This window comes from Echiichthys vipera, assembly GCF_963691815.1.
Source record: "Echiichthys vipera genome assembly, chromosome: 14".
Taxonomy (NCBI): Eukaryota; Metazoa; Chordata; class Actinopteri; order Perciformes; family Trachinidae; genus Echiichthys; species Echiichthys vipera.
This window is the reverse complement of record NC_139839.1, coordinates 10085695-10098341: the sequence shown is the minus strand read 5'-3', so window position 1 is coordinate 10098341 and position 12647 is coordinate 10085695. Positions and strand designations below refer to the sequence as shown.

The 12647-nt window shown below is 38.8% G+C and overlaps 1 protein-coding gene across 4 annotated transcripts in view; it reads left to right on the top strand.

Moving 5' to 3' along the window:
* Positions 1 to 796: 796 nt before the first annotated feature.
* aff4 (AF4/FMR2 family, member 4) overlaps positions 797 to 12647 on the top strand; it is a 32068-nt gene continuing 20217 nt past the window's right edge. For 2 of the 4 annotated variants that reach the window (XM_083927338.1, XM_083927337.1), the window contains exon 1: positions 9055 to 9194. In XM_083927338.1, the coding sequence (XP_083783464.1) occupies positions 9178 to 9194 (17 nt within the window). In that variant the 5' untranslated portion in view covers positions 9055 to 9177. Of the gene's footprint in view, positions 1061 to 9054; positions 9195 to 12647 lie in introns of those variants that run through there. The other 2 variants (XM_083927339.1, XM_083927340.1) reach the window with 2 other exon arrangements.

Below are 12647 nucleotides of genomic sequence, written 5' to 3'. Positions count from 1 at the left end.
TGCTGATGTCCTCATTAACTACATGGGTTTTTTAAGGTTTTTTTTTAACAAACTCTATTGTCAACAATATTATATTACAACAACATGAATACCAGAACAGAAACAAATATATACAGATTACAGTTTAATTTCATAACAGTAAATAACCAACTGAAATCATCTGTCAGTGTTGATATAGTGTTCTTCAAGATATGAGAAGTCTTTATGAGGCATGACATGTCAGGTGTGATGGAAATTTCAGGCCTATCACGTCTCATTCATTATCTATCAAATTAATTATCTCGTTATCAAAGGAAAACAGAGGAAATAAAACGTATGTTATGTATGACCGTTTAGGGCTTCCGAAACTAACATCATATTTTTAAAAGAAATAAGTTGTCATGGTGGTCCACCAGAAAAGGGGACTTCCCCTCTCTAAAGTCTACATGCTAGAATTTTTTTGTGTGCGCTGGTGTCCTTTTTTCCCCGCCCCTGCTCCTTAGACAGCCTTAGTCCGCCACTGGTCAAAACAATAATTTCTTTCAAGTTGTATATAAAACCTGAGGTACAGTCAGTGGTATTTAGATGGTACATCGTCCATACTGCTCCAAAAAGACCTACTTTCCCTGTCACGTTTACAAAGATATAACTTCCCTATCTTGTTTACTTGATTGGGTGGATGGCTTGGGACATTTCAACACCATAAGGAAGAAGTGGATATTTCCAACAGCAAGTGAAGGCAGCACCGCTTTGCTGCCATCCATGCATCCAGTAGTCCTGTCTGTGGTACCTGCTGGCTACTTAACTAAGCTAAGCAGCCTTTACCTTATCACTCACTTCTGTTCAGGAATAATAGAAATGAACGACAGGCAAAATGAATTTATTTGGTTTTCCACTCGACGCGCGGTTGCGTTTTAAAGAAAAGATGGACACCATCCATTCGATGTTAGTGTTTTAGCTGTTAAAGCGTTTTTGCTGAGTCCATTTTGCGTGGAAGTGGAAGTGGAAAAGACAAAGAGAAAAGAGCTTTTCCAATAGCTACAATGGTTTGGGCCTAAAAAGAAGACAAGAGGTAAGGATGGTAAATATCACAAAAGGCGTTATTTGGTGATTAATTGTGCCCTGTGGTTATGTGACATTTTGAGAGAATGTTAATTTAAATATCCTCTGAAAAATTCAATAGCTAGCCGCTAGCCTAGCCCCCCAAACGCTACTACTACTTGAAGTGGCTAAGCTAACATGCTACAGCAAATGATACAGGTAGTGCTGTAGGTAGCGTGTTAGCTTCTGGCTAAACGGGCAAATATTGTACCTGTTTTTGAGTTTTCACTATGGCAAACAGTCATTGTGTAAATTATTATAACATTTAATGTTACTTTTATTTCGAAAAGTAAGACAAACATCGTAGTGATAGTGTTTGCTCATGCAACGTTAATGTCGGCTATCACGTCATGACGTCTGATGTTTGTTTTCTCTGTTTAGCCGTGGTTGACATAACCTTACACGCCTAAGTTTAGCTAACTATTAACGTCAATAGAGTTGTGTTATCGACAAGGAAGTAATTGTTTTGATACTTGACATCAAGTGGACGCTAAACATTAGCCACTCGCAGTGTTTATCATGCAAATATCTGTTTATGCACTTAAGCTTCATGAAATAGATGAACTCTTAAAGCTGGACAATTCAAATACGAGCAAAAATCATTTGACTATCTGCTTAAGAGTTTCTCTGCCGTAAACAAACACAGCTGAACTTCTCCCTAGGCCCATAACAGTCGTCGGTTTTCTCTAACGGTGACTAGCAAAAACTTTTGGTTTGTTGTCCTGTAGCCTCAAGCACATCCTATCCTGCATTTATTACATAAGATTTACTCTCAGTGCAACTTCTTCAGCTGTCTCAAGTGGAAATCATAATGACTCAGAGTAAAAACGAATGACAACAGTAACGCTAATGTGTCTAGCTTTGGTCTCGTAAAAAAAGGACAGCTGATATGCTTTTCTAGGAAGCCATTTTACGTACTACAGTTGGGGGAAGGGCCAGAAAATGCACCATAAGTCCACAGTTAAAGTAAGTAAGTGACAATTGGGAATAGCACTGCTACTTGTCTGTATCTTGCAGAGTATTTATTGGCCAGTGGAGAGAAGGATATAGCGATCAGCTTGTTTATCTTGGTGGACACCATCATGTTGGGGGAGGCCTAAGGTCATGAACTCATTTATGGCAGGTATACAACAACAACTGTAGTCAGGTTGTGGATTGAGGTTTAGGTTTGTTTGAGTTGTGGGTGCAGTTGTGTTTGAAGTGTACAGTGTGAGTGGAAGTCTATGACTGTTTTTATGTCAATGTAGAAGTGATGATAGTGCACGTATGTTTAATAAAAGCAAGACAAAATGACTCCCTACTCTTTGACAGTGACACTATATACTTTAAGGCACTACTCTGTAAAAGGAAATTGCCAAGTAAAACTATTTTTTAGAATACACCAATAGATTTAAGAACAGTCTGAGTAGATATAATGGCTGTAAAACATGTTGCATAATCCAACATGTTTTTTACACCATTTTGTGATAATGTTGCATGGCAATCCAACTGTTTGATGACATTCAAATCTACTCCCATGTTTAGCAGTAAAAAGAGCAGCTTAAAGCATCATGCCTTTGCTAAACTGACATGAAGGGTGTAACATAATGATAGCAGTATGTCAGAAACTTAAATAGAAACTGATGTTGACAGCTGTTCTGACCAAAAACCAGCATTAACATTTGATAAAATTGACCTAAATTTGGAGTAAAAATAAATAAGAATTCACATTTTATTTAAGAGCAATAGCTTATGTTGCATGCTGGGTTTCAATAAAGATGTTGTAGAGAGATGAGGGAGAAGCATGTGACTGCAAGATAACTGGGTGTTGTAGTTTTGGGCTAGGGTTAGCACAGAGGCACCTAGGGAAATGTTAAGCCGATATGAGACATTTGTCGGACAAAAATGAGATCACTCCCAATGACAGTAACGGTACAAAACAAGTTCTTTAAAGCAACCAAATAACCAACCTCATTGAAATAGTGTGTAATGTTCATAATGCACCTCCCATGTAAATGTTATCAGTGTATTATGGCTGATAAAGGTTTTATTTCTGTTCTCTTGTGCTCCCTGTGACGCAGCTTACTGTGAAATCCTCTTTGCTTCCTGTTCAGCTTTTGCTCTGTTTCCTCTGTAGCCAAGCAAAGGGCACATCATGCACATGTTCTGTTGAGATGTTATTGTGACTTGTTTGTCCATGCCAGACAGAGGAGTGGGTGCCTGTTTTCTTTGGCTTTGACACATCCATAGTACATTGCGGTAATAGTACAGTGTGGTTTTCCAGGCTGGATATTTGGAAAATGAGCAATACCTAGTTCCAGACTGTTAGACAACAACTAGTAATTGTAGAAGATTGTCAGGCTGCCGTCTCAAAACTGAGTAGTCCATGTCTACTTTATACAATACTTATTTATCATATCTTTATCATCTTTAACTCCCTTTGATTATCACAATTGATTAATATGTGAAGTTAAAAAGGTATTACAGCAAATGTCTGGTTTATTTTACAGATGCTGCTGCATTTAAGCAGAATTAGAGCTAAGTGTGTCTTCCGCTAGGACCTGCAAGTTTATAATTAAATATTATTTCCTTTTATAAAGAGAAGCTTGTCGAAAGTAAGTTGTTTGAAGGCTCTTCCAGAGTCTCACATTTTAATTAGCTCAGCTCTAATCAGACATCAGCAGCTCTTTTTTTATATTTTTATCCCTCAGTACTGTTGCTCACACAGCAGAAAAATATGCTACTCACGGTGTCCTGACCTCACGCATCTGTTCTTCAGCTTTTGTTCTCTATGATGTGAGTTAAGCTCTCAAGATTTGGCTTTATAGTCCAATGGAGGTGAAGCTTATTAAGGCCATTTAATTTCACAGATCTGGCACACATCTGAGCTTTTAAGATGTAGCTATAATATTGGTCTGGAAATTATAACGTCAGTCTAAGACTAATATAACAGTAATAGTACTGATAATGTTTTTCACAGCAGGCCAAGTGCTTTACGGGGAGATTAGTAGAAATCCCAGTTAGTGAGATGCATCCAGAAGAGTAAAATGAGAGTAAAGCAACTATTGATGCATGTGTAATAAATATATATACACGCATACGCACACACAAAAATAACTGTCAGAATAAATCAGGTATTTATAATTTGTTCTCTAAATTTTATCTCTAGTGTATAACATTTTTATAATAAATGGGTCAAAATAAACTTTTATTGTAACGTAATCTTCTGCGCAGGAACATGCATGGCAAAGGCCACAATTAATGAATCATACAATTTAATTTTTGCATCAACTGATCTCTTCATTCACGTTCACGTTTGGCCACGGCACGTATCAAAGCGCTTGCTCTGGTGAGCGTGATAGGTTATTTAGAGGTTCAGAGTAATAAGCTATAGGTTAACATGCTTCTATTTTTAGGCAGGCAGATATTCCAGTGTCAAATTTACCCCAGACTGCTCTCTGAGGAATAAGATTGTGACCGATTATATGGACAATTATTATACAGTACAGAAAACCCTATGACAACTAAATGTTGTTGGCGTAATTCTGGACCTATCTTGTTTACACATGTGATAAACAGGAATGACTGCAGGCTTGATGCTATTTAAGTTCCATGATGCCTTTTGGTTTTAATTGTCAGGTTTCAGCTGTGTTGTTATAGTTTCCTGACTGAGACTTGAGGCTAGAAGAGAGCCTGATATAAAACTGAGGGCTGATCAGTTTGACCAAGCCAAGGTGGATTTCACATGCCATGTGTTTGTCGGCATTACATTAATGAGCAAAATTATTAAAAGCATATATATATATATTTACACACACACACACGAAAGCTTTATTTAAATGGGTGACATGTGCCATTTTTTGGCAGCATAATCCAATTTAACTAGGTATCACTCACACATTTGGAAAAATGCTCCTCTTGCTCCCATTACTACTGTTGTTATTAACAAACTGCAGAGTAAAATTCAAACCTTTAATGGTTTTAAGGCTTTACGAGAGGAGATATTAGACGTATACCAGTGTATACACCCCTACTAATTAATCACTGACATTCCTGCTCATGAAGTCTGTGTGATTTTGCGGTTAACCCTAAGAATTTTAACAGGACATTGATAAACATTTTCACATGTTCAGAATAATGGAGCTATCCTACAATGGAGCTATCCAAGTCTATAAAACCACACTTAATTGAAGTGTAGTGAACATGCTGAGTTTATAACTGTAAAAAGATCTTACCATGATTCAGATATAGGTGGAGAGGGTCAGAGTGAATGACAGCATTTTCTTACTGAGCTCATCTGACTTTATTTTTCTCTTCAGAGTTTGGAGGTTTGAGGGGTCACAAGACATGTACAAATTAGTGATGGAAAAGATCTTAGCTAGCTAGCTGTGCAGTTTTCAAAACGCATTTCGATATTGGCATCTCAGTGTGTTGTGTTTATTGTTAATGACACTTCTCTGTAAATGGGTTTGCTGGATGTCAAATTAAAAAACGCTGCTTAATTGATCCATCATTGATTTGTTTTAAAATGCAGAACAGTCACAGCACTAGGCTGGATACCCCCTGATTCAGATAATGCACACCTGCTGAGTGGAGGCATTCCAGGCAGCGAGTCAGTTCAAATGCCTAAATGAAAGGATATAAGCAGTATATGAAGCCGCATATAACTATTGAAGTATTTTTACTAAAGCAGGAACTAAAGAATTCTGAATACACCAGACTCGATCCTGATTTTGACATTGTTTTCTCAAACATCGACGGAACACTTTTACATAAAAAAGACCTATTCATTACCCATATTATCAATGAATGTCTTAAACTTGCAGTCTACTGTATTTCACCATTTGTGTATTTTAATAGAGTGTTAATTTAAAGTAATTGCATTTTCTAAAATCCTTTTTTTTTGGGCCATTTCTGATGGAAACCATGTCCTAGCAGGATGGGGTCTTGATGGTACTCGTCCCAAAACAGCTGCTTGAGGCAGGTTTGCAGCATTTGAATGGACCCTCCCTCTGGAATGCCTGCTGTCAGCAGGTTTGCTTCAAAAGCACCAGGGGAGGTGGCACTGACTACCCATCTGTACCCATTAATGGGAACTTGTTGTTCTGATGCATTATAAAATACTCTTTGTAAACAGCATTTTTATGAATGCAGGAAATGGTTAATGTGACAGATGTTGTATAAACACTGATGACTGAAAATGACACCATATTTTTAACACATTGCCTTTCACACATGCACTGCCAACCTTAAATTATCCAGACATTACCCGGCTATGTGAGAAAGCAAATGTCTGATTCAGACGGACACCAGGTATCAAACAGAGTTTACCCTGACAGCTCTCTAGTACAAAGGCAGTTTAATCTTCAAGTGGGCACGTGTGAATACAGCCGCTTATATTCTTGTGTATTTGCAGAGATTAACCTGAATGAATATGAACATGTTAATGACTTTAATGTCACGTGTCAGCTAATAGCGGAGGAAAACAAACCTCCAACGTTGAGGAAGAAAGGGAGACTGCACAACAAGATCCTGAAACTTGTGTCCGTAAGGACTGACACCAAAACCATCAGACCAATTCAAAGGAGGGCAGGAGATTTGTTTTTTATGACCAAATTACAAAGCGGCTCAATCGGCGTGCTATCTGTGTCATGTCCCCCCTCCTGTGCTGCATGTGTGAAAGAGAAACTTTGGACTGCTCCGAGCCTGATTCTCCTGATATTGTACGGGGTTCATACATGAAACAGCTTTGTGTGCAAAATTGGGCCCATTTGTGATAGTCATAGTGCCAAGATTTTTAGGATCCATCCGTTTTCATTTTAATGGTATACCATTGCTTTGTAGGTGCCATTTGCATTTTCTAGATTGACATTTGTTATTTATTAAATCAACCAATAGAAGTAGCCTGCTTCTATTTATAAAAATAAATGGCATATATAATTAATGTGCTGAAAATAACTCACTACACCATGGAAGTAGGAACTTAAACAGAAAGACAATGGTGTGTATTAGATTATATGGTATGAAAATTAAATTATTCAAAACTGCACAGTATTTCCAAAAACATGAGCCCTGATCATAAAGACATGAAGCTCTTCAGTTCTGTGCAACCCTAAAGTTTCCATCGACGAGTCATGTCTACAGACAAGGTACGCATTTCAAAATGTAAACTGAGTCAAAGGGAGTTTCCCAAATATGGATTTCACCATTTGATGTTAGGATTAAGTTTTCAGGATTTTCTTTTTCTTTTGCTAACTTTGCATTATCCTAACAGCACATCATAAATATTATAAAATGACCTATGAAATATCATTACGCATGTTTTCCGGAGTCTTAACTCACCGGCGACACAGGGTTACACACTACCAGTAGGAATCCCAAATGAGTATGTGTAGTCTGTCACATTAACACACACAAGAAGTGACACAGGAAATAACGCAGTACCTTGCCCAATTCTATTCCAAAAATGGATGTAAGCCAGGGAAAAGACCAAGTTGTTGCAAGTGCGACACATACAGTAAAGTTCCTATTGTAACTGTGACCTCTGCCCCAGGTTTCCCCTCAACCTGTTTCTTGCCCTCTGGTTGGCTGTACTCTCCCCGACAGACTCCACCGACGATATTTAACATGCTAGATATCGTGAATGTGTTGTTGAGCGGAGAGGCTTACATCCTATATAATAGATAATAGATACAGGAGCTGGACCTAAGTGTGCTGTAGAAGTGATGAGATCTTCATCAACATCAACCCTAAACAACACAGGAGACCCGCAGAGAGATACCAGAAGTGAATTGGCATGATGTTGCAGCATGTGATGATAACACATTCGTCAGCATGTCATCAGCATGTATAGCTGATGAAAACGTCTCCTGTTTGTTACGACCTGCATGCCGGAAAAGGCGCACTGTCTCTTTAACAGGCTACACGGGAGCTTTGCCCTGTGCTCAGGGCATAGTGGGGGAGGGAGGGAGGTTGTTGACGGAGAGATGGGCTCTGATTGGCTTGGCCTTAGTGAGGGTGGTGACATCACATGGAGGAGAGGCCCTGTGGTGTAAAATAACATCTCCTTTTATGGGACGAGATGGATCGTTCCATTATTGGAGAGAGGTGAGATTTTGTTCCCCTCTCACTGCTCCCATAATGCTGTCTTCCTCCCCGTAGATTTTCTTCCTAATCGGCCTGTGAGGCTGTACATTTAATGTAGCTCTAAGGCTGTCTTTAGTCCTAGCTTATTTAGTGTTAACCACCTCATATTTGTTTTACTACTGTAAAATTTGAGTTTAAAAGGTTTAATAAGACTTCTTCCCCCTCTCTTTACTCGCTGCTGCTCTTTGATTTAATACTTTGCGGTGTAATTATTCAGATCCTTTTTTTAGACCTAGAGATGTGACAATGTTTCACCACTCTTTACAAATGCATCATCTTCACTATGCATTGTTGTCGTGTTGAGCATTGTGCCCCCCGAGTGCCTCTTTTAGGTCATTCACATGCTTAATTGACTGCCATTAGAAGATCCCTCTACTCTTTGCTGGACAGTTTTTCCCCCTAGCTAAGGATTAAAATTGTCCCACAGGGCTGTTAGCATAAGACAAGAGGCACCACATGCACTGTCTCTCACTTTGTGGACAGGAGACATGCCAAATCTGTTTCTTTTTTTTTTCCCTATCCTCTCACATTTCCTGCTAACATTTACACACTTGCCCTCAGCCAACCTCTTTACACCTTTCTTGTTCTCAACACATGCTTTAACCTTAAAATACTACACAAACCGTAACAAAAGCTACTGCTCCGCTTAGACTTCATTTAACATGTGACTACCCCCGCTGTTTGCCGACGTGGTATCTACCGAGAACAAGCAGTCACCTCCCCTCTCGAAGTCAGATTTGTCACCACTCCAAGGAAATGCACTGTACCTTCGAATCGAGTAAAGAAACTGTAGTTACACTCTTTCAGCTGGATGTCCACAGATACATTTAGGGGGGAAAGGGCCAGGTTTTCTCCACTGGAGGTGGGCATAGAGATATAGGCTGACAAGTCATAACGAAAATACTTCTGAATCCCTGGGAGATCCTTTGAATCCTCCTCCCTCCTCCTCCCAATGTTTCAGTGGTTGGGGCCATGGCCTCTCAGTCAGGGTAAGAAATGCATGGCTAGTTGACTGCTTTACTTATTTTTCTTGGTGTCTGGGAAAGAATAAAGCACTTCACTTAACTTTTACTGTATTGTTCAGGTCATTTAAATGTTGAATGGTATCACTATAAATCCTGTGTTCATGCTGTTCAAAAGACTGATCAGTATTTCTCCTTTTTTTATTGTGTTGAAGATGTGGCCTGGCTGTTATGTTGTGAGTTAGAAAGGGACAGATGAGCTGATTAATTTAGATACAGAGTGAACTGCCTTTTCAACTATGCAGACTTTGACCTTTTCAGTCTGGCACACTGTTGAATGATTACAATAAACATATCTGGCCACCACACTTTGATGATAATCGTAAATGTCAATGAAATTTTGATTGTATAAGAAATGATTTGCTTAGGAAAACCTTGTCCTTGTTTTAAAACAATCTACATTGCCTACCATACAATGTTGGCAATAGATCAGATCCGTAGGGCTTGGGCCTTGGATGTAATCGCTGCCAAAAATGCAAACCAAGGCTCATTTATGATCTGTGCCTCTTAACGTTTACTCTTGAAACAAGTAAAATATAAATAAAATCGCTTGCCCTGGGTTTTTCCTAAACTGGGCTGATATTAAGACAAGGCGTTAGTGCAGGTTTTTCTAGAAGGCCACAGGTTAATTGGCATCTGAATTTGTGGTTGACGAGCCATGTATTGGCTTAAAAAATTAGATATTACACCTGAAAGTAAGCGAGGATACTGTGACATCAAGCAGTAAAGCTTGGGTAGGAAGTTTTCTGGGAAAGGCAAAGAATTTGAAAATGCAGACTAGTACGGGCATATGCATGTGCTCCATACAGTAACCTCTACGAACGTACTAGTCATTCATTACGATCATGATTGTGATCCTAAGGCCGTTGTATAAGCGCCAATTCTATGATAATTACTGTTCTGTATGTTGCAGCAACAAGTTCAGTCCGCCTCCAGCCAAATTTCCAAAGTAGTCGGAACCATTATTGAAAGATCGACAGAATTAGTAACGGATATAAAAGTAACCTCTGTAACATTGTATTGGCCGCCATGCTGCTTTCAGTCGTTTACTAACCCCTTTTTGCGTTGCATTAAAAATGTCGAGCACAAGAAGAAAAGAAAAAAACAGAAGTACATGCTTGTCTAATGGCAGCGTGGAACAGATCCATCACCTATTTTTTGCGGACTTTCCCACGTATAAAAACCTACATGTTACAGTTTTAGTGGAAAAAAAGTTATGACTTTTTGTTCCTCATGAAGATAGGGATCTTTGAAAACGGCATAGGAAATGGAAAATATGTTTAGGCTTTCATTTAAACCAAGATGGATTCCTTGGAAAAAAACGTTACGTGATGTTGCGAAGGCACACAAGTAAAACTGCTGACTGGTATGGGCCTAAATACGAACATTTATGCTCCAGTATTGTTGTCTGATTATTTTCTTAAGTGCTGTGCTGCTGTATGACAGGGTGTAACCCACTATTCAACTAATAAAAACCAACAGATTGGGTCAATTAGTTGGGCAGAATGGACATGAGCAGTGTTTACAAAAGATTCTGTGCCTGGGGCTTTAACCATTTAACACTGTATTAACAATGGCCCGTTCACATGTTCAGCCGCACTCCAAAACTGATATTGACAGGCTCATTTGCATATACATGTAGTACCAGCATACTTAATGCACCCTTTGTGCATAATACTTTAGTTTGATTATTTGTTTAACCAGTGGAGACATGGAGACTTTACTTTTCTTAAATCACACACAACCTTTTATAGCATTCGAATCATGCGTGGTACTTGTGAGCTAGGTACTAGATGGACATGTGTTGTCTATACAAGAAGATCCGTGGTTCGTTCGTTCGAAGTTTGTGTGTATTTTCTTTTCTTAACAGTGTCTGTTTTGTTTTAGACAATGTGTCGTCTACTTGGTTCTTAGCCGTGCTGTAAGTCAAATAAGGTCCAGATATGATAACAGTGGGATGTTGGTGGATGTTTGGATGATGGATAGCATAAACAATGTTTTCTTTTCTTTAAAACTCTGCTGAGAAAACTGGTGTTAATGGTGTTTCAAACAGTTCACAGTGGCCTTGGTTGCTTCCTTAACTTTGGTTTGATGTAGTCTAGCTAAAGTGTGTAAATCACGTAGCCTGTTATGAGTGATGACTCATAGTTGGGTGGTGTTGATGATGTAGAACAAGCAGAGGCTTTAAATGTAAAAATGACGGTTGGGAAATTACTATTTAGACATACTGATAAGCTTACAGAAAACCGGTGAGAAGTTGTGAAAAAAAAAAAAGTGTTGGCTAGACTTAGTCTACAGCACTAAATGAGTGATAGTCCTTTTAAGTCAGTGTAACTTGAATTCTTCCATGAAACTAAAGTCTAAAAATGTAGCCTTGTTTGTCTACCTTTTCACATCTTATTTGACTTCCATGTGTGTAGTATTATATTCCTCTTCTGAAATGAGTTTCCTGTCTACTTCTTTTCATTCATACTTAGAAACGATTCAAAACACCCTTGTGTGTTTTATAATCTAGGAGGAGGCTGGGTGGTTGCTGTATAATAGCACTGTCAACAGCCTTAAAGTCATTGTTACTATAGGAAGAGCCCGAAGCTGGAGTTAAACCTGGAGACGACACACCTGGCTGATAATTGGCTTGTTTCTTGTTTTAATAGCTCTGTAGAAATGGTTTTCTATTAAACAAAGTGCACAGCGGACAAAAGTCGCCTTTGTTTTTTTGTCAGGCTAGTCGCTCCTTAAAAAGCATGCACGTGTTCTGGCATACAGCAAAAAATATGGTCATGTTTACTCACAGGTTTTTTTTGTATAACCCCAAATCACAAACTATATACTTTACTTGGACGGTTTTAACCACAACGTGCAATATACAACACCCACTGTTGTGTCCATTGGAGACAAACTCTGGGTGAGCAACAGAGGAGGGGGAGCACTTCTTCCAGGACTGACAGACATGTAATAGATATTTTACAAACGAAGTAGCAGAGCTAAACATATAGTTTTAGGTGAATTTGAAAACATATTTTAGTAAATAGTAAAAATAGTACTACTGTTTCTGTAGCTGTATATATGAACTTCACTAAAAGAGCTGAAGGGCCCCTGCCAATGGATCGGTATACCAACTCTGTTATTTTTATCAATAATAGATACAGGAGCCGGACCTAAGTGTGCTGTAGAAGTGATGAGAACCTAACATCAACCCTAAACAACACAGGAGACCCGCAGAGAGACACCAGAAATTTGTTTTCTATTAAACAAAGTGCACAACAGGCAAAAGTCACATTTTGTTCTGTCATGCTGGTCGCTCCTTAAAAAGCATGCATGTGTTCTGTCCAATTGCACATGTTTTTTATAATCGGAGTGGCTTCCAGTAGAAAATATAATGTGGAGTTTTACTTACAAGGTCTCTGCCCCCAGCTAGCC